At 33.5% G+C, this 26750-nt stretch overlaps 1 protein-coding gene across 1 annotated transcript in view; it reads left to right on the top strand.

The window, feature by feature from the left end:
• The window catches only part of LOC115222336 (ATPase family AAA domain-containing protein 2B), a 142061-nt gene that overhangs the window by 8835 nt on the left and 106476 nt on the right, over positions 1 to 26750 (top strand). The window contains exons 2-12 of the mRNA XM_029792524.2: positions 4402 to 4496; positions 12906 to 12952; positions 15401 to 15648; positions 16079 to 16178; positions 16924 to 17085; positions 18769 to 18880; positions 22117 to 22230; positions 23310 to 23421; positions 25105 to 25246; positions 25374 to 25522; positions 25740 to 25988. Coding sequence (XP_029648384.1) covers positions 4402 to 4496; positions 12906 to 12952; positions 15401 to 15648; positions 16079 to 16178; positions 16924 to 17085; positions 18769 to 18880; positions 22117 to 22230; positions 23310 to 23421; positions 25105 to 25246; positions 25374 to 25522; positions 25740 to 25988 — 1530 coding nt within the window. The remainder of the gene's footprint in view (positions 1 to 4401; positions 4497 to 12905; positions 12953 to 15400; positions 15649 to 16078; positions 16179 to 16923; positions 17086 to 18768; positions 18881 to 22116; positions 22231 to 23309; positions 23422 to 25104; positions 25247 to 25373; positions 25523 to 25739; positions 25989 to 26750) is intronic.

Raw genomic sequence — 26750 nt, 5'->3', positions numbered from 1 at the left:
CCAATGATGATTTTTAAAATGAAAATATCTGAAATAAACTTGACTGCTCTCAAAAATGAGAATACTAATTATCAAAGTTAGCCCGAACACCATCATCATCATTTAACGTCCGTTTTCTATGCTAGCATGGGTTGGGTGGTTTGACCAGGGTCTGGGAAGGCAAGAGGCTGCACCAGGCTCCAGTCTGAGCTGGCTGTGTTTCTACAGCTGGATGCCCTTCCTAACGCCAACCACTGTGAGTGTAGTGGGTGCTTTTTACGTGCCAGGTGAGGCTGGCAACAGCCACGATCGGTTGGTGCTTTTTACATGCCATCGACACAGAAGCCAGTCGAGACGGCGCTGGCATCGACCATGTTTGGATGGTGCTTTTTATGTGCCACCGGCACAGGTATCACAACTGCAATTTCCATTTGATTTTTGATGTTGATGTATTTGACTCAGTAGGTCTCCTCAAGCACAGCAGGTTGCCCTACGATCCAAGGATTCCTTCAACTGGTTGGGAGTGGCACTTCTTCACACTTCTCTCCTCATCCATCTGTAGTACATGACCATACCAGCGCAGACATCTCTCTTGCATGCCACATCCAATGCTTCTTATGTCCAGCATTTCTCTCAGGGCACTTACACTCTGTCGTGTGTGCACACTGACATTACACATCCAGCGGATCATGCTAGCTTCATTTCTTTCAAGTCTGTGCATGTCCTCTGCAGTCACAGCCCATGTTTCACTACCGTGAAGTATGACAATTCGCACACATGCGTTGTACAATCTACCTTTCACTCTGAGTGAGAGACCCTTTGTCACCAGTAGGGGTAGGAGCTTTCTAAACTTTGCCCAGGCTATTCTTATTCTAGTGGTAACACTCTCTGAGCATCCACCATGTATATATAAATGCATATGTATATATGTGTGTAAATATATATATATATATAGATCAATAAATGGTGGGGTTGTGTTGACCGCACGTGGAGAAATGATAAGCAAGGAAAAATTGTAAAAAGGCAGAATGCTAAATTGAAAGAAAATTTTAATGAAAATGGGTGTATGGAAAAAGTTTTTGAAAAATTGACAAAATATATATATATATTTTAATTCAAACCGGTTTTCGTCATAATGTGACTTTTCAAGAATTGTAAAGGAGAAAATTTTTTTAAAGAGACACCTTAATTAAATTAAACAACACATGGATTTAATCCCATTGGATCTCAATACTTCAAGGTAATTTTTTCGTGAACAATCATTAAACTCAAGATACACAAAGACTTTACAATGTATCGGAGTACCTATTTTTTAATTTTTGTATATATTTATTATTTTTTTGCAAAAAACAATGTAATTTTCTTTTTTCCCCCCTCCTCACTTTAAAAAAAAAATTTTTCCTTTACAATTCTTGAAAAGTCACATTATGACGAAAACCGGGTTTGAATTAAAATATATATATATATTTTATCAATTTTTCAAAAACTTTTTCCATACACCCATTTTCATTAAAATTTTCTTTCAATTTAGCATTCTACCTTTTTACAATTTTTCCTTGCTATATATATATATATATATATATAGAGTGCTACTGGTAACATGTAACCCAGTACAACCTGTTGCATGATCGGGTCGTCGGTGACTAAACCGGCAACCCCACCAAGCTTGCTTGGTGAGGAGGGTGTTTATTGGACACCCTGCAGGATGAAAAACAAAACCCGTCAAAGGGCAGAGGAACTCTTGAGAGTCAATGGCCATCCAATAAATGTCTTAAGGCTGTATCATGCGCAGGGACATAGAAATAATCGGACTGAATACTTGATCGCGCGGTTAAACCATTGGGAGTGAAGGACTCCTAGCCTTTGTTAGGGCATCCTTCTAGGAGAAGGTAACTCAGGTAACTCCGACATAAAACCTGCGGCTCAGTGGTTACCGATGATGTTGACTTGTTCTTCTTTTTGGATTATGGCTGCTGTTGCTTAGGATTGATTCTGCACAGCCTTTCCTCACTTTAAAAAAAATCTTCTTGCACCGGCATTGCACAATAACAACATTGATTAAGCTTCATGCAATGGCCATACTCGATAACGAGGGGGCAGCCACCATATATATATATATATAAAATCATCAGCGGCGTTTAACATTCGCCTTCCATGCTAGCATGGGTGGGTATATATATTTATAAATTTTTAGCAGAAGTAACAATGATTCAAGGCCCAAGAGTTTCATGCATTGGTACTTATCAAACATTAAATTCTCAGACCTTGAGTCACTCTGTTACTTCTGCTAAATATTGATAAAAATATATATATATATACATACTCATTTTGAGTTCTCTTTTTCCTGTTTGCATCGCCATACATATGTACATACAGCGCAAAGACACCTCTTTCAATATCACCCTCCTTTTAAAAGATTTTTGTCTTGTAAGTTACTTGGTGACCTTGCCAGTGCTGGCAGTCCGTTGTGTAAAGTGCAGCCTCTGACACACTGTTAACCCATGCTAGCATGGAAGACTGACATTAAATGATGATGATGATGTTATGCAGACACACCACAATATATATTTCTTTACTACCCACAAGGGGCTAAACACAGAGGGGACAAACAAGGACAGACAAACGGATTAAGTCGATTACATCGATCCCAGTGCGTAACTGGTACTTAATTTATCGACCCTGAAAGGATGAAAGGCAAATTCGACCTCGACGGAATTTGAACTCAGAACATAACGGCAGACGAAATACGGCTACGCATTTCGCCCAGCGTGCTAACGTTTCTGCCAGCTCGCCGCCTTTCATTACAATATAGGTTTGTAATTGGTTCCAGGACAGATTATTTAACTTGAAAAATGACATAACACAAAACAAAAGACATTCAACAATTCATTGAAATTCAGTAAAAAGGACTTCCAGTCACTATAAAATACTATTACTTTAACTATTTAAAAAAAAATTATGAAAAAGATAATGTTAAAAGCTTAGAAAAGAACCAAAAAAATAAAAAAGAAAGATAAACTAATGTGCTTGATTGGCGAGGAGTGAAAGTTGGAGGGAAAGCATGGGTTATAGTGTTGACATTGAAGCTGAAGGAATTAATTTGTCTTCAGATGTTTCCACTTCAGGCCATCGACTTTCAATACGTAGCAAAAATTTGTCTTGAGTACTGTGAATGGTTTTACTCTTTTTGTTATCCATGATAACCTTCTAAGGACATTAGCATCATGAACAATCCCAATAATTTTAATGAAGTGCTCAGCATTAGGATCCAGCTTCTCGAAAAGGGCTAGTAATTTCTCTTTATATGGGAAAGCTTGCTGCATTTTCTTAATGAAGCGCCATGGTTCTGGTTTCATTTGCTGTGCATCTTCTTCTGAGCAACTCCATCAATTCTTCATTTTTGAGTAGTTGCTTGTCAGTATCAATCAATGCTTCAAAATCTTCCTCCTCCAAACCCATATTCAATTCTTTTGACAATGCCACCAATTCTTTGTTCATATCAGAAATGTCAAAACCTTGAAATTATCCACAAATTGAGAGTACAGTTTCTTCCAAATGGCATTCATACACATTTCTGATGCATCCGTCCATGCAGAATTGATATTAAGAATGGCTTTTGAACTATTGCACATCTTCCAAAAGTCATAGTGGGGTGCTTTCCTTTCTGTTGTTGCCACACTCTGCCTAGGTACACATCTTTGGTAGCAATACTTGAAGTTAGAAAAGATAGCTTGGTCCATATGTTGCAGTTTGGAGGGTATATGATGGTGATATTAGGATAAAATCAACAATGTTTTATGGGTGACCAGGAGCATTGTCAAAAATTAATAGTATCTTAAATGGAATATTTTTCTCTTTATAGTACTTCTCAACTGCAAGAACAAAATGATTACTCTCTTTACTTTTTTACTTGTTTCAGTCATTTGACTGCAGCCATGCTGGAGCACCGCCTTTAGTCGAGCAAATCGACTCCAGGACTTGTCCTCTGTAAGCCTAGTACTTATTCTATTGGTCTATTTTGCCGAACCACTAAGTTACAGGGCATAAACACACCAGCATCGGTTGTCAAGCGATGTTGAGGGCACAAACACACACATATACGACGGACTTCTTTCAGTTTTCATCTACCAAATCCACTCACAAGGCTTTGGTTGGCCCAAGGCTATAGCAGAAGACACTTGCCCGTGGTGCCATGCAGTGGGTCTGAACCTGGAACCATGTGGTTAGTAAGCAAGCTACTTACCACACAGCCACTCCTGGAAAAATCAATCTTGAAATTATAACTCATCCAGACTTTAGTATTTGACCTTCATATAACTGGGAGTGATACTTTTGACATGTTCTTAAATGCTGAAATATATTGCAAAAAATTGTTATATATCATTCACATATTGTTTTTTTTTCTTTCTTTTTTTCCTGTAGTCACATGTTTCTAATAAAAAAAGAACTCAAGGTTCTAATGATGATTCCTCAACAACTAACCAGAGGAATAACTTGAAAAGGTCTTCAACTCTGAGGTTAGTACCACTTGAGAATTATATGTTTAATTGACTAATATTTTTATTTCTCAGGGAAAGAATATTCCTTAAATTTTCTCATTTCTAAATTCTCATGTATTTTATATATTGCAAAATTAAGATTTCTATGGGATTTTTAATGATATTACTATTTTCTTTATGTTCAACTGTTAAATATATTGGAACTACTAATGTAAGGACATGTTAAAGTATTACTTAAATATTATTATTTCATGTTGATATCAAATCTTTCCAATAATTTTCTAAAATTACCCAGACGAGATGTTTGGGAGTCTGAGATTGTTGTTTGATTGGTTAGAAAAAATATTTGAAAGCTTGAAAACTATATTAACACAATTTGCAGAAATTTTGACTACAGTAGCAACAAAAAGATTTGCACTGTGACTCCTATTTCTTAATCTGTCATGGTATTATGATTTTTACAGAATTATATTGACATTATTGTAGTCTAGCCTGTGGTTTTAACACTAACATTATTTTGTTTTGTATGCAACTTATTTAGTTAGTTACGTGAAATATTTATTGCAAATTGAAAATTAAAGCAATAATAACTAAACATTTTCAAAATATGTGATTTAACCCTTTCGTTACTGTATTTATTTTGAGATGCTCTGTGTTTCTTTCAATTATTTTAAATATAACAAAGAATTTAGTAAAATAACTTTTATCATTAAGCTAGTGTTAGGAACATAAATTGTGACTAAGATTTGGTGTAAGATTTGAATTATGAATTATGAAAACAAGACATTTATACTAAAGAACCAGAGCCAGTTTCAGCCAGGTTGGTAACGAAAGGGTTAAAGAGTATCAATGATGCTTTTCTCATGTTTTTATTAAATTTATTTAAATCGAATTTTAAGGAAAGCATATATATATATAATTTCATGAAAACAAGCAGATATTAAGGTGACGTAGTGGAGGAATTTTGATTCCTTCTATACTTTAGCATTTTTGTTAAGTCTTGTTTATATAGAGGGACAATTACTTTGAATGTCTGTTGGAAAAGGTTTAGTTTTGGTACTGGGAAAGTATTGCTGGAAGTAAAATTTACTGTGGTTAATAATGAAAACTTTTGTAACTAAGACAAACCTAATTAGTTATATTTGGTACAATTTTGACATAATAACTTTATTATGCCAACATTTTTGGAGAAAATTTGTTTTTGATAAAAAAAAAAAGGTGAATATTCTACAAAGGATAATTTATATAATGTAGCTGTAGTGTGAAACATGAATGGTAAAACTAATGAACTTCAGTAACTGCTTTGGAATATAATGGAGTACCCATATGCAAACAGTTCTCTAAATGAACAATTTGAATAACAAATAGTTTTACTGAAGAAAACTAAACTCACAAAATGAGTTGAAATTTGATCAGTGAACCATGAGCAGGCTATGCACATGTGTAAGTGACTGGGGGCCCATTAACTTAACAATTTGAAATCTAACTACAAACCACAAGTAGACTACATAAGTGCTGGGAGAGCATATACAAATAGGTATGCTAAATGAACAAAGAAAATTATATTCAGCTGCCAATCTGAAATTTGAACAACAAATTAGAAATAGTTTAAGTGACTGAGAAAACATACAAGTAGTTTGTTTATATCCATGTACACATTTTGTGTAGCTTGCAAATTTTCATATTTTATATGGAAAATATTTCTCATATTTTGCTTAAAATAGCAATGGATCAACACAAGCTAAACTGAGAAAATGTACTCATACACATTTACACACATGTATTTGCAATTCTGTAGAGTGGTTGGTATTAGGAAGGGCATCTAGCCATAGAAACTATGTTAAAACAGGCTATGGAACCTGGTGCAGCCCCCTGACCATGCCAATTCCTGTTAGGCTGTTTAACCTGTGCCAGCATGGGAAATGGACATTGAATGTTGATGATGATATAGATGGATAAACAAATAAAATATCATTTCATGCCTTTATATAGAATTTGGGTGTGGCTTGGAACAAATTACTCCTGTTTATATGAAATGAACAGGGCTCCGCAACAGATTATATAGAGACCCAACTGTTTATGAAAGATGAACCATATTTTCCAGAGTTAATGTTGAGAAAAGAACTGAGTATTAGAGATATATGATTAATATGAATATGGAACAAGATTCAAAATAATATAATAGCTTAAAGGAAGTAAACCTTTTGAATAAACGAATGTCTGCTTGACATGGGAATTTCTGTGTAGTCGCTCAACATTAACAACTAAATCTCCTAATTACTCCTTACTGTTGTGAGATACAGAGGACACATTAGATAATACAGTCCACTGCTTACAAAAAGAGAAAAAAATGGTGATGGCTGTGGCTGGAATTTATTTGATTACAGGTCTGCTTGATTGGAGCTAAATAACTATATTGTCTCCCATCAGAGATGTTTAGAGAGAGGCTCTATTGCACAGTACTATAAGTGGGACATTATGATGAGTACAGTGATATTGCTGATCTTGTTTGAGGTAGTTTTTGTGAATAGAGGAATTCTTTGTTTACTTTTTTTTTTTCTTTGAAAAATGACATAGTTTGTCTTAGCCTGAAAAATATCTAGTCTAATTTTCACATACAGCAGTTAGGTTTTGTTATAAAATACCCACTATAAATACCCATATTAATTTCTACATTTGAGTCTTTCACCATAAAAAAAAAAAGTCTTATAATGAATGTTAAAAATATAAAAAGTCATACAATAAATGTTAAAAATGCAAAGCTTCTTGTTTAGCTAAATGTAAATTTTAAAATATTTACTTCTTAAAACAATAACAATAATAATCTTTCTAGTAAAAGCACAAGGCCTGAAATTTTGTGGGAAGAGAATAGTCAATTACATTGATCCCCCAATGTGAAACTGGTACTTATTTCATTGATCCCAAAAGATAAAAAGCAAAGTTGACTTTAGTGTCATTTGAACTCAGAACATAAAGCCAGAAGAAATACCATTAAGTATTTTGTCACATATGCTAACAATGCCCGTCTTCTACCTTAATGATGATGATAATCCTTTCTACTATTGGCACAAGGCTTGAACTTTCAAGGGCAGGGGGACAAGTCAATTACATTGACCCAGTATTCAACTGGTACTTATTTCATCGACTCTGAAAGGATAAAGGGCAAGTTGACCTTGGTGGAATTTGAATTCAGAATGTAAAGATGGACAAAATGCCAGTAAGCTTTTTTGTCCAGGGTGCTAAGGATTCTCCCACCTTGCAGTCATAATAATAATAATCTTTTTTTTTAAAAGGCACAAGGCCTGAAATTTGGGAGAGGGCGATAGTTGATTACATCGACCCCCAGTACTCAACTGGTACTTATTTCCCACAAAATTTCGGGCCTTGTGCTTGAAGGGATGAAAGGCAGAGTTGACCTCAGTGGAATTTGAACTCAGAACATAAAGACATGATATACTACTAAGCATTTTGCCTGGTGTGCTGATGTTTCTGCCAGCTTGTCGCCTTAATGATAATAATAATAAAGAAGGCTTGCGTGAATAACATCAAAGACAACTGGAAAGGTAAACTCCTGCATGGAAGATACCTTAACTGCCTGTCCAAACCAGATATCAAAACCTAACACACCAATGGCTACAAGGTCTCAAAGGAGAAACAGAAGGTTTTGCTATTGCAGCACAAAATCAGAGCTTACCTACCAGAAACTACCATACAAACATCCTTGAAGATGAATCTGTCTTGTCATACAGAATTTGCAGAAAATTCAGAGACAATTGATCATGTTGTTTCTGGCTGCCCAGTCCTCATTGAAAAGGAGTTCCTCATAAGACATGACAGACTAGGGCAGTACATCCACTGGAATGCTTGTAAATGCTACAAAATTAAATCCCATGATAAGTGGTACAGGCACTATCCAGAGGATGTAGTAAATGGAACTTTCCAATGCAAACAGATAGAAAAATTGACTCCAGTCAACCAGACATTGTGATCAACGACTACAACAGAGGAACTTGTCTGTTAATAGATATGTCTGTCCCACAAGGAATGCGAAAAGCTTGCTCACTATGAAGATCTGCAAATTAAAATCACAAAAATGTGGAAGCTTCATACTATGATAATACCAGTAGTAATTGGTATGTTGGGAATGATAAAGAAGGGAGCTGAGAAGTATATTAAGCAACTCTTTGATAACTCTAATCTCTGTGAACTACAAAAGATAACCGTGATGGATACAGCCATCTAAAATAGAATAAATGTGGTGATAATTTTTGCATGCATAGCAAAATAAAAGTGCCCTTGCTACTCTTGGCATCCAGAGGATGCCCAGTACTAAGGCAGCTGAAATAGTTATAATGAAAGGAAGCCATAAATGATAAAAATAATAATAAGCTTAGTTATAAAGCTATCCCCTTTTAAATAATATCTCTCTGTTTACATATTTTAATTATAAAATAGTGTTAAAAAATTATATCTTAAACTGCTTTCTTTGCCAAACCATGTTGAAATTAGTTATGATTGCTAACTCATGGAAATTATCAGTTTTAGGATCATCATTGTTTAAAAGAGCAAATTTTTCTGAGTTTGAATAGGACTGCTGATCTAGCATACTGTCAGCCCTGGGGTTGATGTAATCAACTTACTCCGCTCCAAAATTGCTAGCCCAGTGCCAAAATTTGAAACCAGTATTTCTATGTTCTATCTTAACTTCGTCACTGTCCTTTCCATGGTACATTTGTAACATATGATCTTTGCACACTTCATTAGTATATATATATCACAACATGCAGCAATGAATTCCCAGTTTTCTCATTCAGTGACAGACTACATGGAAATGAATTTCAAGTGCAAACTTCTTGTATGACCCTGCTTGCTTTCCTGTTTGACACTGAAATACTAGTACTTGTAGCTTGAGACAAGCTATATCTACTACTTAATTTGCTTTCAGATAATTTTGTTTTGAAGTTATTTTTGGAGATCACTTATTTAAAATTGCACTAGAAAAAGTATAGTTACTTCACTTTTATTAAAATCCTTTGTAGTACTTATTAAGTCTCCTACATAACTATCAATCCCATGTAGTTAGCCATCTGTATCATCGACATGTATATATATATATATCTATGTATATTTTGAGCAACTAGTTCTTTCATTGATCAAGTGCTTATCTATCTTTTCATCTATAAATTAAAGAAGGCCACTTCTCAGATGACCCTGAGATTTCATGCTCTTCCTTACTAACCAGCACATGGGTCTTTGCTATTTTGACCTTTGTATTTTCAAGTTCAGAATTTTTCTATAACTTAGTGACAGACTCTGCTGAAAATTAGATTATCAACATAGAGAAGTTCCAAGGACAACCAGTCTTGAACTGTTGTGCTATAACACTGCATGACACTAATTTTTTAGTAAACACTACTTAAGGTGATAGTTAATTTTAGGGTGTTCTTTATGAATATGAAATCTATTTTGCTCCATCACATCTATATTTTGATTACAAGATATCCCATATAAGCTACATTTATAGAAAAAGTGTTTAATCTTGTGAACATTGCATGTAATTTATTAACATGCTTTCTTTAGTCTTTGTTTTACTTAATTGAGGAAAGATATCTTTCAGCAACTTGTCTGGTTGCCCCTCAATGTCTTGTGACTTCATGAAATTTTAATATGTAGTAGTTGTAACACAAATAGCTCAGGTAAAACTAGTAGTGCATATTAAACTCTTTTATTCCCTGGTCTTCATTCATGATGTGCTGGACGACCCTGCTGACTGTAGTGCTCATTTCAAGCCATGCTGTCCCACAAGAACAAGCAGCAGCAAACCTTTGTGTAACTTTTTTGCACTCCAGTTAAAAAAATTATCTTCAAGTCACCTCCAGCTTTCCACTTGAAATCATCATACCTGATCAAGAAAAATACATCTTGATGGTATCATATGACTCTTTTGTCTTCCTCAACCCACTGGAATCTCTGGGTAATCATTTCCAACATGCAAAAGGACTGCCTTTAAGTTAGAAACACTTCTGTCAATGAATAATCACCAATATCTTGACATTAGAGGAAAATCCCTGTACCATCATCAGACCAGTAATGTTCTTGCATTAAACAAAACCCATTTCATTATGCATGTCGAAAAATTTAAGAAATTTCTTCTCACTGCCTGTATGCTGTTTTAGTTCCTTGGGCTAAGACACCATATTCTTCCAGCCAAGTAAACATCATTCTTGGAAAGTCACAACTTTTGAACAAAATGATAAAGTTGTTCTTGAGTTATTTCAGGGCATGGATGAGGAATTTCAAAATCCTGTTCATCCATTTGCTCTTCACATTTAGTTTTGTCTTTGGAATCGTCATTTGACTCGCTCAATGGTTGATTGCCTGGCACAGAAGAATTTCATCTTTATATGGTTTTGGATGGCTGATGGCAAATTAACATACTTGATTATACCTTGTAGTTTTCTTATTGGATCCTCAACGTTATTAATGCAAAAGTAGCAATCAGTAGAATGGTTGCTTTGTTCTAAGCATACCATTAGAGTGGCAAATGGCATTTGCACCAGCTTGTCGCTGGACCTCAAGGAAAGCCAATCACTGCAAACTTTACATACAGTATGTGGAGCAAAACATTTATCTTGGTCTCCAAGTTTCATTTTGAAGTAATCCTTATATCTTACTTGTGTTAGTGGTGTGGCGTTTCTCCAGTCTTTGAATGCATATCCCCCACAGATGTAGCAAAAGTGATCTGGGTCATTGCGACATACACATCTTGAAGCCATGCAAATTGAAGTGGAGAAATAAAAAACAGCAGTCCACAGAGAAAAGAATAATTATCAATTTGATACAAGTCACAATAACATCCAAAACATACATTTAAATCAAAGTGTTCTAAAAATAGACACAATCTAATATTTGTTATATCTACTTTTACAGCTCTCTTATTAAAGGTTGCCACAAACGAACAATCAAAGGTACTCTTAAAAGATAAATGGGAACTTTTTATGTACTGCATGCTACATTACCTTTATATAAGTTTGGTATATAGGAGGTATCTTTTAGATCAAAGTCTAGATATGATGGAATAAAACTCACTTCATATTCAAAAAGGGTACCCTAAAATTAGCTAAAATTACGTTAATTATCTCATACTAAAGAAACTTTTTTTTCATTTTGTTATGCAGTGTAATTAGAGCAAGGCAGTTAGCATCCAAGATTAGTTAGAAGAGAGGCAGCTACATTCAAACTAAATGTTTGTAGAAGAATTTCTTCTAAATGCACCCAAGGTCCAAGTGGTGATTTAATCCTCCTGTCCAAAAATGCAGGGAAAGGAGCCTGTACTGCTTATCACAAGCCATTAACCCTTCAAACAATTGAGACCTTGTCAAAAGTCTTCTCCAGATAAACAATCATAGCAAAGCAAAGAACTTGTGCATTTTATTGTGTTATTGTTCCTTGGCATAACCCCTAATTACATCTCATTCAAGTTAGCCTTTATCTAAATTAACTTTGTTAAAACTCTTCCAACTATTTTCAACATCAGTGTGAAACCTTAATTGCCTCTCTCCAGTATTTCTCCTTTTCCTTAGTAGCAGTTGATGAGAGTACTGTTCTTGTCACCTTCCTGCACTACCTGATTTAACTAAGTATGTGACCTACATAACTTGATGCTCAGTAAATATCAGCAATGGACAACTATTTTAATTTATAAATTCTTATTTAAAGCTTTTTTTTTTAAATCATAAGGTATAATTACATCTCACTAATTACCCCTTCTTCTTAATAGTTAGCCAGTGCTAATCTTTTCCAGCATGTTCTTTAATGTTCTTTAGTATGGAAACATAATCTATGTTTTATGATTAAAATTAAATTTAGAATGCGAGAGTACACATATGACCTAAGGCTTTTGTAATGTATGGTCTTATTAAAAATAAATTTAAAATGCATATTATTTTATATTAATCCTGAAAGTTTTTTTAAAAAATATTCCATAGTTTATCAAGGTTTTATTTCGTAGCATTTAAAATTTTTATTTTTAACTTGAGCATTCTAGTGCTAATAACTGACAAAAACTTCATATTATGTTTTATATTAGAAAGTGTTCAGTTCCTATGAATGAAAAAAGATATCAGGTTCTTAATATTTATTCACACTTCATAATAATTTTATAACTTTATAGATCTTTGTAGAGAATTTAAGTATATTATCTTTTTTCTACATGTTGCTATCTGTACAAATTCTCTTTCAAATCTAGAATTAGTATGCACTTCAGTGCATAATTATTAAGTTATCAGTGTAGGAACAAGCAAAGTATAAATTGTAAGGTTTAATTTTTAAAAATTTTGTTTAATTAAATTTTATATATTATTTTAGAAAATAATTATATTTGAATTATGTCTGTTAATTTATTGAATCTAATATTACTTTTAACAGGAGAGGAAAAGTCGTTTCTGGTGATAGCAGTGATGAATTTGAAGAAGGTTGGTAATGTTTATTAACTTAAATTTGTTTAGTTATAGATATAAACTGGTGCAGGCATGGTTGTGTGGTAAGAAGTTTGCTTCCCAACCACATGGCCCTGGGTTCAGTGTGGCACCATGAACAACTGTCTTCTACAGCCTGGGCTGACCAAAGCCTTGTGAATGAATTTGGTAGGTGGAAACTGAAAGAAGCCTGTCATGTGTGTGTTTATCCCTACCGCACCACTTGACAACAACCAGTGTTGGCTTGTTAATATTCCCATAACTTAGCAGTTCGACAGAAGAAATAAAAAAAGAGAAGTAATGGGGTGATTTCTAGTGCTCCAGCATGATTGTAGTCCTATTACTTAAACAAATAAAAGATAAACAATATATATATATATATATCATCATCATCATCGTTTAACGTCCGCTTTCCATGCTGGCATGGGTTTTTTAATAATATATTATTATTAATATTAGTAAATCAATATCAGAAAACTCATCAGAAAGATATACACATGTGAAAAATAATTGTTGTATTAAAAATATATAAATAATATAAATTTGTATAAAAATATGTATAAGTATAAATATCTCTCTATATATAAAACTGAGAATGTCTGTCTGTCTCCCTAAAACTTGAGAACTACACAACCAATTTCATTCAAATTTTACACATGCCTTACTTAGGGTCCATGTAGTTTCATGGGCAAAAAAAATGTTCAACTTTTTGCCTAGGGCGAGCCCATAGCAATATCATATCTTTTCCACTATTTCAGTATTACGTGTTAAAAGTGAAACAAAAACATTTCTCTATTTCATGTCAGATACTTTCACTGTAACAATAAAAATTAGAGATAATAATAATTGAATTATATGTAGTAAGTAATAATTAAAATCAAACTAAAGTATAATATAATCGTAACATAACAAAAGTAAAAATAGCAATTGGTATAAAATTGTATCACTGACTTGAACTTGAATAAGTGGTTTCACATGAATGGGAATAAATTAAAAATAAAATTAGCATGCTGAAATGGAATAGTCCAGATGGAGCTGTGCACATACCGTTTACTGTGCATAACGTTTTTGTGTTGCATTTGTTAAATAATTGTAAACTGTAACCTTTGGGAGAAGGAGCTTTGGTTATTGTTTAAAAATTGAATTGTGTCCCTGTTTGGGGAAATTGACAATATTTTCACCGTTTATACGGAAGCATTTTTGTATGAATGCTTTCGATAGAAGAAAGTCCAAAAATGAATTTTGCTGCAGCCGTCGGCGGGCGCAAACTCATTAAAATTAAAATGGAAGAAATACAAACCTATTTCGGATTGATCACCAACAAAGACGGTGAATCTAGGATAACACCACCAAACGAAATAAAATATTAAATTAAAGAAAAGACTATTGTCTTTAAAGTATACAATGTAGAGAGAAAAAAAAAGATTTGAACACCTGGAGGAAAGCACCATCGAAAAGTGTCTTGGTGTGACTATAAAAGAGATCTAACCAGAGGCGGTAAATTCGCCACAATAGAAGCAAGGTTTGAGTCAACAGAACATGCAAGGGAGTACTCGACTCGAACCTTGCAAAGTGGAAATATTTTATTTTTACCTTTATATCTGGGACGTAGGGCATCTCGGATAAAAATTTAAAATGTCCCCCCAGAAGTAGAGGTAGGCTGGATTGTAGCCACACTTCTATACAAGAGGGAGGACAAGATACAATTGATTGAAATTGCAAGAGACGGGCCTACAATTCCAGTCTGTTATATATTTTGTCCCGGGGTCGAGTTGCTCGATTAAAGGCGGTGCTCCAGCATGGCCGCAGTCAAATGACTGAAACAAGTAAAAAATAAAAAATAAATATTGAATGATAGTTTTTTTTTAAAATTTAAAGTAATTCTATAAAATGGTGTTTGTTTGAATGATAAATTAAAAATTACTGCTTTTGATTAGAGTTTTTAAATCCATATATACTTCCTTGGTTAGTCTTCTGCAATAATCCATAATATTCATATGTAAAATCCGTTATATTGTCTTGTATTCCAAATATAGTTCATATAGTTAGTTTGGAAATGTGAAACTAACTATATGAACTATATTTGGAATACAAGACAATATAATGGATTTTACATATGAATATTATGGATTATTGCAGAAGACTCATCAAAAGCAGTAATTTTTAATTCTTAATTTATATTTCAAACAAACACCATTTTATAATATTACTTTAAGTTCAGTTATCTTGGTTATAAAATTTTGTTGTCTCTTGTTTGCTATGGTTTTGGAGGCTAATTTAAGTAATTCTAACCTATATCTTGAAGTTCATTCAACTTCTGTATTAATTTGGTAATGTTCACAGTTTATGAAGTTTTTAATGAAAAAAATGTTAAAATTTATTGCAAGACACATCGAGAAACAAAAATTACAAATCTTTTATTTTTATATATATATATATATATAGAGGTGGAGTTTGCTGACAAAAGTTGCAATAAACTACATATGAAGGTAAAAAGAGATGAAAGAAAAAAGTCTGGGAAAACAAACAATAAACCACTTCTGCCAACACGAAGATCCACTCGTAAACGATCTTTGTTGTTTTTATCTTCTGATGTAACTGAGACAAACAACATTACTCTGGAAGATGATCATAGTAATAATGAATCACACAAGCGTAAGAGAACCAATGTTGATGAGATTGATGACTCTTTGGTAAGATTTCTTATTTTATATAACCTATTCTAAAGTAATTTTGATGACTCAATGAGTCATTCAAGTTTTTTTTTTTTTTTGTTTTTTTTCCTGAAAGAACATTATAAAAATCACTTAGTATAAAAGATATCTATTTGACATAAATGTATATAAAAATAATTGATTCATTTCTTTTTGTTAGTTGTATTATTAGTTATATTATTATTATTGTATATTAGTTGTATGGTTAAGAAATGAAAGAAATCAAATTGATAATAGTTTCTGATTCAGTTATTTTGATGTAGCTACATTCCTATTGTAGAAGTTAGAAATGGTGTTTGCAACATTTATGTGACTTTTCATTTTTAAAGTAAATATATATATATGTCAGTAAATGCTGACAGTATTCAAGTATCCTCTATACCAACAGAAATAATTATTCTATTTTCAGGAGTTTACAGATATGTACAGTCGTGTCAAAAGAAATCGTGCACAGCGTAAGTTCACAACAGTTTTAAATGGAATGCACAGCACCAGACAAAATATTGATGGTGAGAAATATTCAGTAATTTTTTTTTTCCAGATGCCCCCCCAATAAGAAAATTTACTATAAAAGATATCTGCATATTTCCTTGCCTCAATTTAATCATTTTCTATTATTAAATGAATTGAGTAATTTGCTGCAGCTTGATTATCTTTTAATATCTGTACCTTAAAATATAGTTGTGCTGTTTTAGAAGATATGTCATATACCACTCATTGTTGATTCTTGTGTTCATACCACTAGAAGTGCAAGCTGACTATAAAGCAGTTGTAAACCAGCTACTAACAAGCAATCTGCAAGAGAGGTCTCGAAATAAAAATTGTGTGTTCTGAATGTCTCGTACTACTGACCTTTTGCTATGAGATGGTTTGATATTTTAGTAATTTATTGAATATTTACCCCTCCATCCAGCCTTTCTATGTGAGACCAACAATTAATTATTGGTATTCCTTAGTTTTGAATCCTTTTTTTCTCTTGCTGTGCATAACATTTGAAGTTAACAAAGTTATTTGCTTCATCAACTTATCACTTTTTTTTAACTATTTAAAAAATGTTTTCATGTTTTTATTTCATTTATTTTTGTTTTTAATAACGTACTTTGTATAAAGATTGTATTGATTTCAAATGAAAAAGGCTATCTAAATAAGTTCTAATTTTTTTTGTTTTTAAAATTTACTGTTTGCTTTAAATAAAATATTTTGATGTTTGTTTTATTTAAAACTGTTTATGAAGTTATGTATTAATGTTATTAGATTTTGATGAGTGTCAAGACAACCAGGGTGATGTTGATGAAGAAGTTGATGAGGATGATGATGATGCAGATGATGATAGTGAGACACAAGAACCACCTCGACGTTCATATTATTTAAGGGAGCACAAACCACGTACAAAATTATTTGAAGCCCCACCTATAGGTTAGTAACAGTTGGGATTTAGACTCATCACCTTATAAACAATTTGTTTTTCTATGATTAAAAAAAGTTGTTGAATAATCTGATAGTATACATGAAAATTTGTACTAAATTATCTATGTGAGTGTGACTTTGTATTAGCATTAAACAGTAGATATTCATTGCATTGAGACAGATTTTATATCTTTTTTATATATCTCAATAATTTATCTCTTTTCATTAACCCTTTATAACTGTAACTTTTTTACTTATCAACATTTTAATGTGATATTTGGAACATAATTAAAGAAAGGGTTCTTAATCAATTCTATTGCATAACTTTTGTCTCAAAGTGACTTTAATTACAGGTAAATCCAGGTAAAATGAGCAAAAGGTAAAAATATTAAAATTTTGTTTAAACATCACCATAGAAAATGAATCATCAGCTAATATTCAAATGGGTATGCAACAAAATTTTGATAAAGAAGAATTGTGCACATCACTATATCATCAGTTGAATTTAATGCACAACAGGTGTACCATAAAGGTGGAATAAACTGAAATATTGGAATCCACCGTAAGTTTGACCGAACTAAAGAAATCGGTCAAAAAATAATATACGGCCCTGGTTATGGTATGGAAGTGATAAATTCCAGACCACATCGTTCCCTAGGCCATGCTGACTAACATTATTTTCCCTGTCTAAAAACTAAATCCACGCAGTACCCAGTATTTGCTTCACAAATTTTTACGAAATTTGAACCCCCATTTTGTGTTTGTTTACGTTCTGCGTAAGTTTGTTTCCGCATTGATCGCTTCAAACAATAACTTCCAGACCACATCATACCCTAAGCCATGCTGACTAACATTAGTTTCCCTGTATAAAAACTAAATCTACAACAGTACCCAGTATTTGTTTCACAAATTTTCCAATTCGGAATCAATGCTTGATAACATGAAACTCCTATCCATTTTCAAAGTTGAAGAAAAATCGATGCCGAAAAAAATGTGGAAAAAAATCTCCCAAAATTCAGGGAATTAAAATTACACGTCGATCTTTGTACAAAACTGTAGTTAAACTGTTTACAAAGTAAAATACGTGTTTTCACGAATGTACTAAAGAGATTTGCTCTGATATTCTCATTTAAATATGAATAGGTAAATTTGGGCGGTTTGGTCACATTAACCAAAATTTCTTTTGGGCGGCTTTGGGCGGTTTGGTAACGAAAGGGTTAATTATTCTTTGATGTCAAAGAAATTAAGGTTTGAAATATGTTGCTAGTATCAGCAATTTAGTGTCAGGCTTTCAGTGGATATTAAAATGATTTCTTGTCATGTATTGATGCCTATTTGTTAAAATATTGATATTTCTATATTTTAGTGATTTTGAACTGAACTTAAGGTGTTGGACTATTGGCCAATTGTTTAAGAGTTCAAAACTTGCTACAGCTATTGTATAATGCTCCTAAGTAAGATACAATACTTGTAGTAAAAATGAGTGTCACTCCTATTTCACAGTTCATTGGTTAGCAGTAGTAAGAACATCCAATTATAAAAACATATTCGCTAAGAGAAAAGAAGAAAATGTAAATATTGAAATTTGCAGAATCATTCCACATTCTGACACACAAATATGAATGTAAAAGAATAAAAAAGAATTGTTATAATTTAATAAATTTCTTATATGTTTTTTATGCTAAATTTTAGACTCTCTTAAAAAACGAAATAAAAATCTTCCGTATTGTGACACTCCTGCTAGTTCCTCTCATGGAATGCACACATCTTACAGATCTCCTGCACATAGAAATGGAAACATGCGGTAAGTCTGTCATTATCATAACTATGATACATGCTATTGTCCAAGATGTATTTTTCTTAGTTTTTGCTTCTACTATATATTTACACGCACATGTGTGTATTAATTGCATGTAGATATATTAAAATGTATAAAAAATTTTTTTTTTTAATATATTTATATGTGTGTATTTAATTCATATATACACTGTGAAGTATTGCCCAGTGGGTAGCACTTGTGTATGTGTATAACATATAATTATTATCATCATCTCTTAATATCTTCATTCCGTGCTGTTTTTCAGTGTAGTTCTCCTGCCATTTTTTTATACTTTCAAACCTGTTCCTTCAATTTTTGACCATTTACTAGACTGTTCCACTATCACATTATCCTTTGTCTGGTATGTCTCCTTCAGTAGGTTGTCCCATATGAACTTCTAATTATCTTCTCTGATGCTATTTCCTGTTTCTCCTTGTCAAATGTTTCAATTAGAATTTCTCTAAATCTCTGAGTGTTTAATGGATCTTGAAGCTTTCATATCTTCCTTTTCCAGACTGGTTTATATCTCTGAGTCTTGGCTTTAAGTCTGATGTTACTAACTACTAAGTTGTGTTGAGTATATACTTACAAGTGAAGGATTTTACATTCACAAGTATCATCTGCCTATCTCTGATGAGGCAATGGTCAATCTGTCCTGTGTGTCTACTAGCTTGATAGGTGATCTGGTAGCTGGCTGGTTTGCTGAAGTTAGTTTTGCAGATTACAAAACTCCAAGAGCCTTGTTTTCTCCTCATTTTTAGAACCAAAGACATAACCTCCATGTACACCATAAAATCCATTGGGTTGCTGCTGAAGCTGTTTGTTGAAGTCACCAGCCACTATAAGAAGATCATTGTCATTTGCCATCGAGGTAATCTGTAAACGGGCTTTGTAGAAACAGGTTTTTGATTTATCTACCAGACCAGCTTCTGTAGCACATGCAAAGATAAATGTTGCTATCATATTTTCTAAGGCTAGTCTAAGCTTAATTATCCTATCACATACACTAACTACTTTGGTCACTTTATCCATTTTTGTCATAAGTATACCCACACCACCCATCTACATTCCTCCACTCAAGCATTTTTATGTTCTCACTGGATCTACCTTTTCATTGTGTCAGTATTGATCATGGCAGCTCTAAGGTTGTGGACTGGGGAGTAATTAGGGGATAATTTTCAGAAAAAAGATCAACACTTTCAAAACTGCCTGCCAGCTGGCAGCACTTTCTAGTACCTGTCCAGTGAAACAAGTATTATTTGCACTCAACAGATTATATTTTCTGTCAATCCCATAAATCTCTCTAGGACAAGTACCTGCAATGAGTATGGCTAAGAGATAACAGTTTACTCAAAGTAGCTGGCCTGAGCTTCCATCATGGTCTCAAAACGGCTTCGGAACCTGGTTCATGATTTCCTCACTGTTCTTTGGGAAGATCAAATACCTCCTTGATCTTGGCCACTAGGTTGGTCTTAGTTGTGCAGGCAGAGCAGTTGGTATCTTTCTCAATCATGCCCCACACATAGTAATCAATGGGATTACAGCCAGGGCAATTAGTAGGCTAGAAATTGGAGCTAGTACAGTCGTAGAAATTCTGACAACCACTTCAAACTCTTTGGCCTCTCCAGCCAGGGTTTGACCACAGTCTCTAACAGCTTCACATAACTGTCTGAATTGAGCCTTAGGCCCTGTTCTAAGGTGTGGGGATAAATTCCAGCATGAATATACAGATAGAATGCCTGCTGTGTCCCTTCATGCTGGCTACCAGCCCCTTATTCTTTTGTTGTTTTTCCTGTAACATGAAAATTTTGATGCTGAAAGAAAAGTTTTTTCAAAATAAATAAATTTTTTAAATCCACACATCCCTTTGAATGCACAACACTATCACATCTCACTGTCATACTATAATTCTAGATGTTTAAAAATCATCTATTCATTTGAGCATTCATAGAAGCTTGTTGAACAAGACAATGAAATGAGGATGCTAGAAATAGCCACTACATGTTCGAAAAGATGCCTTCCAAAATTTTAATTTTTTAAATCATAGGGGGACTTTAATGTAATCAATCCACATGCTAGAAATAGCAGTTAAGTCTAAACTCAATTAGATGACTGTTATGAATCAACTCTTTACTTCAGCTATCCTGGCACAGGTGGTCTCTTGTTCAGTTCCAGTGTGTGGCACCTTGAGCAAGTGTCTTCTTCACCATTGTTTAACGTCCGCTTTCCATGCTGGCATGGGTTGGACAGTTTGACATGGAGTTGGCTAGCAGCGAGCTGTCCAGCCTCCAGCTGTTTGTTGAGGCATAGTTTCTGTGGCTGGATGCCCTTTCTAACACCAACCACTTAAGTGTGCTGGGTTCATTTTACATGCCACCAGCACATATGCATTTACACAGCACCAGCACCTGCAAAGGCAAAATGCTATGTGCGGAAAACAGTGATTTTACTTAGCTTGATGCATCTTACCAGGTACTTGTCATTTGCTCAGTGAGGCTCAGCATCTGAAGATTCCTTCTATCCACTTTATCCCACTTCTTCTTGGGTCCACCTCTTCCACAATTAGAACATAGCACTTTTTTATGCAGCTGTCCTCATCGATACACATCACATGACCAAACCAGCACAGTCTTCTCTCTTGAACACATCATCTGATGCTTTTATACCCAGTTTTCTGTATAAATATGTGTGTTTTGTGTATCCTTGTCCTGATATCATGAGATGGTTATAAATGGGCATTGCTGTCATACAGGCACTACTGTTCATTTCCAGTCTTCTGTGAGAAAACACATCTGGTGATGAAAAATGTTACCTTGATTGGAAACTGAGGGTTGGCAACAGGAAAGGCATCTGACCATAGAAAATCTGTTGCAACAAATTCCATCTTACCCATGTATGCATAGAAAAGTGGATGTTCAATGATGATAATGATCATGCCTTGATATTTTGTTTGGTTAAAAAATATCGAGTTTTATGCTTTTTTTTATTCATCATTTCACTAATTACAGAAGTCTGAATGGTTAGTGTGTAACTTAAGATTCAATAGTGTTTGTATATGAGTCAAATTTGCCTCTGGATAAGGTGGAAAGTGTGTTTTAGACATCAGTCTCTCAGAATTATTGGTTCCTGTTCCTAGAAAACATATGAGCATTGTTTAATTTTAAATTTTATATTAACAGAGATGATTTACTTTTCATTTTTAATTTGATATTTTTGTTCAGAAGACGAACAGCGTTCCATGGAAGCTCTTCTACCTCATCTAGCAGTGATTCAAGTGATGATGAGCGGCGGTTTGAGAGAAGGAAAGCCAAGAGTATGACCCGAGCACGGAATAGGTAAGATTGAATCCTCTGCAAATGACTGAAAATACAAGATAGGATTATAATTTTAAAATTTTTATTTCATCTAAATGGATCTGATTGTTAATTATCTTTACTTCTGTTAAGTGTCTATAAATAATCTAGTAATGCAGATTTATGAAATGTGTTCCAATTTCACACTTTGTTGTATTTAAATTTTTAACTTGCTAGTTAATCAATACATTTATTCTATTGTTTTGCGTCTTCTCAAATTTAAAAATAAGATATAATCTTAGCAAGATAATATTTTATTTTTGTCTTGGCTTTTCACTGCATTTTTGATTTCATAAATAATAATATATTTTTACTTGTTTCTTTTAATGTTATTTTACACTTTTGAATCAGGTGATTTATTTTTTTACTCACTCATTTATTTTTAAGATTTGAAATTTTGTTGTATTTATTTTCTATATGAATACTATTTAAATCAAATTACTCGTTAAACTAGGTCTTTAAAGCTCTATAGAATATGGTCGATGTTTAATGTAAATGTGGTCTATTTCTCATTTTAAAAAAATATTATACATAGGTGCAGGCATGGTTGTGTGGTTAAGAAGTTCACCTCTCAACCATATGGTTTCATAGCATAGTCTTCTGCTATAGCACCAGGTCGGCCAATGCCTTGTGAGTAAATTTGGTAGACATAAACTGTGTGGAAGCCTGTTGTATATGTAGATATGTGTGTGTGTTTGTTTCTCATTGCTTAACAACCAGTTAGGTTTGTTTACAAACTTAATGGTTTGGCAAAAAAAAAAAAATAATAAATAAAGAGAGGCTGTTAGAATAAATTCCAGACATATTTGATGTTACCAACTCTTCAAACTGGCACCCACCATGGCTGCAGTTGAATAAATTAATAACAGAATAACAGGATCAGTATTCTGAAAATAATCTTCCTCTCGTTGATCAGCAAATATTGACACCTATGGTTTCTAGATTTGATGTACTTTTTAGGTGTAATTAATGTCAAACTTACTGAAATATATGAAATTGATTTTAATGAAAAGAATTAAAAGAAATATTTCATTACATACATCTTTCTTGACATGTTTAAGGTGTTTGCCAATGAATTATGGCAATGAAGATCTTGCTAATTCACTTGTGAGGGATCGTTTGAGAATTGGATCCAGTTTGGCTGATGTTGACCCAATGACAGTTGACAAAAGGGTAACTATTTACTATATTGTTTGCCAGGAATATAGTATTCATTCCTGTTCATGTGCATTGTAATTTTTAACATTTTATATTGTTTTATTAAACATTTCAATTTATGCATTTTTCATTTTTATATCAGTTTTTTTCCATGCCTGCATATATGGGATGGTTTTGTAAAAGCAGTTGTTTATAGAACTACATGTCATAGAACAAATTAATAAAAGCACAATGCTTGAGATATTTGTGAGTGGGATATGGAAGTTGTTTAAATTCAAAGCTTGTAACCCAAAAGACAACAAATCTAAATTAGATTGCAGACGTTTTTGTGACAGACTTGCCCTATGGCACTTCTAATCTCTTGAAAATACTGTATTCTCATTGACTACCAAGGCATGATGGTAAAAGAAAAGAATTCATTGTAGTCACATGACTGGGATTAGTAGGAGAGAATAGGACACCTGTGAACTAGAGACTGAAGTGTTTGTATAGCAACAACACTACTCCAGATATAAAATTAATATTCCATTTTAGGACTCACTCGAGCTTTGGGTGTTCTGAAGACGAATGCTAGGTTTTTGTGTTCGCTAGTAAAGAGCATTAGAAATTGTAAGGTTCAGCATTTGTAGCAACTTTTAGAATTTTAGTTTTGTATTATCTATGATGGTATATAGGATTGTGTGTTTTGATGTGATGTGATTTTATCATCAGCTGTTGAAGAAACAAGGTTGTGACATGCCTTCACTGGAGAACATTTTCACCAAGGCATCTAGATTCAAGTGCTTAACTGTTTCTGATGGGTCCAGCACTGCCAGTGATATTTGGCTGAGAACCAAGAGTTCTAAGCAGTGAGCTGATCTGATGTGCTGTAGGATCCAATAGGTAGAAAGATATTATATAGTATGTGACTGTGATAATCTAGACAATTCAATTGGCAGAGATGGTGTGATCTGGAAGTGAGAAAGGAATCAGTATTTGGAATTGCCTGTGTACCAGAAATTCATGGGGATAAAACTAATTGTAGGGAGTGCAATTGCCAAGAAGTATTATGAGTATTGAAGTCATCAAGGAGTCACTCCAGAGAGGAGTGACCTAAGGCAGATGTCCGTGATCCAGAATCCTGCTTGTGCTTGAAGAAAGTTCAGAGTGGTAGTGACAGCAAGTATATTAAGAGTAATGAGAAAGGAGATTTTGGGCTAGAAGAAACTTGTTCCTGAAATCTAGGTGAGAGAGATGAGTGGCAGGGAAAGTAGAGTTCATATATGTGTGTAGACATCACATTGTTTGCATGTTAAAGCTCAAATAATTGAAGAGTATCTTTGCATGTGCATAAAAGAGCTTATTGTCTATTACTGTTTTTACTTAAGTCACTTTGACAGTTTCATCAATGTAAGCACCCATAGAACTACGCTAAACTGTCCATTCTATATCAACTTAGAAAAAGTTGCTTACAAGCGATATTTATCTTTGAATTGTTGGAGCAAGTATTTTTACAGAGATACCTTTTCTTAAGCTGAACAATACATACTTTGACTGAGAAAGTAATCTAATTTAATGACACAATACAGTTGATAAAATAATAGCTGATCTTTTCTTACACAGTACCTCTCAATGTAAAAAAAGTATATATATTTTGATCAAATTAAATCTTAGGTACTTGCTATAATTTTCAGTTTGTTATTGTATTATTTACTGTAGGTTAACTTCAAAAGTATTGGTGGTTTAGAGAAGCACATCAGTGCCTTGAAAGAAATGATTGTCTTCCCACTTCTGTATCCAGAAGTCTTCGAGCAGTTCAAAATTACTCCACCTCGAGGAGTTCTCTTTTATGGTCCACCAGGTGAGCACTTTATGACTTAATGTCTATTTCTTTTTTATTAATACATGATTTGAGTTTTATAGGACAAACTCTTGGAAGTATAGTCTTCTTTTGAAAGAAATATTATGATTTATTTTTTTCATTTTAGGTACTGGAAAGACTTTGGTAGCTAGAGCTTTAGCTAATGAATGCAGCACAGAAAATCGAAGAGTGGCTTTCTTCATGCGTAAAGGGGCTGACTGTCTCAGTAAATGGGTTGGGGAGTCTGAACGTCAGCTAAGATTATTATTTGATCAGGTTAGTATAAATCATTATCAACCTATCTTATTTTTAGATAGTTTTTTTTCTCTCATTATTTTGCTTGTACTTTGTAATTTGAACCACTCAAGAAATAGTGATTTCTAAAAGAAACCTTTCTTTCTTAAAATTTGGTATGAAATATTTTCAAAGTTAATGTTTTTTTAATCAAATATTTGTTTTCATTGTTTTCTCAATCAAAGTTTATCTCTTTTAGGCTTATCAGACTCGGCCATCTATTATATTTTTTGATGAGATTGATGGACTTGCCCCAGTTCGTTCAAGTCGGCAAGACCAAATTCACAGCTCTATTGTTTCTACTCTGCTTGCTTTAATGGATGGTTTAGATAGCCGGGATGAGATAGTTGTCATTGGTGCTACTAACCGGATTGATGCTATTGATCCAGCATTGAGACGTCCAGGCAGATTTGACAGAGAATTCCATTTCCCACTGCCATCTTTACAAGTAAGCTTATTTTTAACAACTTTCATATTCAACATATTGTTTTTACTTGCGTATAAGTTGCACCCCATATTTTGCATGGAAAATTTGATACAAGCTTTTATAATCAAAATCTACAATGGAGGATGAGATTGTATGATCCAACCAAATTATATTCTGTATCTGCTGATATTGGTGGAGTTAGATAATTAAACAACAAGTTGTTTTGTTGAGCACATTTATTAAACAAATTGGATTATGAACATGATTATAGAATAATTACTGCATACATAATAGATGACTGTAAACTTTATCATAATATCGAAGAAGAAATAAAAACTTAAAAGCAGTTTAAAAGCATCTGTTAAATTCTTCATCACTGTTGGCATAAAGTCGTCCCTCATCGATCCATGCCCTCCATTCCATCTGTTCTTGGTTGTCTCTTATTGCCAATCCACAAATGGTTATATTCAGTTTATCCATGCTATTTGATATTCTTGACTTCAAGAAACTCTTTGTTACCATGTGATCATCCAGTGTCATCATGGGTATCATCCTTTATGCACAATGCTACAAGGTGGTTGGCTTCTTGAGGTTACTGCATTTTGTTAGTTCCTTTTGTTCTGAAAACAAAATTATTCATGTCCAGCCAATTCTATCCTTCAATGGTTTTACTCTGCATTACTTCCAAAAGGTTGTAGTAAAGATGTGAGGCCAGTTGGTGTTTATAGACATGGCCTTCTCTTTCATCTCTTCTGTCTTGTATGCAATGAGGAGTGATTTCTT

This window comes from Octopus sinensis, linkage group LG19, assembly GCF_006345805.1.
Source record: "Octopus sinensis linkage group LG19, ASM634580v1, whole genome shotgun sequence".
Classification (NCBI taxonomy): Eukaryota; Metazoa; Mollusca; class Cephalopoda; order Octopoda; family Octopodidae; genus Octopus; species Octopus sinensis.
The sequence above is the reverse complement of the archived record's forward strand: the minus strand, read 5'-3'. Positions and strand labels throughout refer to the sequence as shown.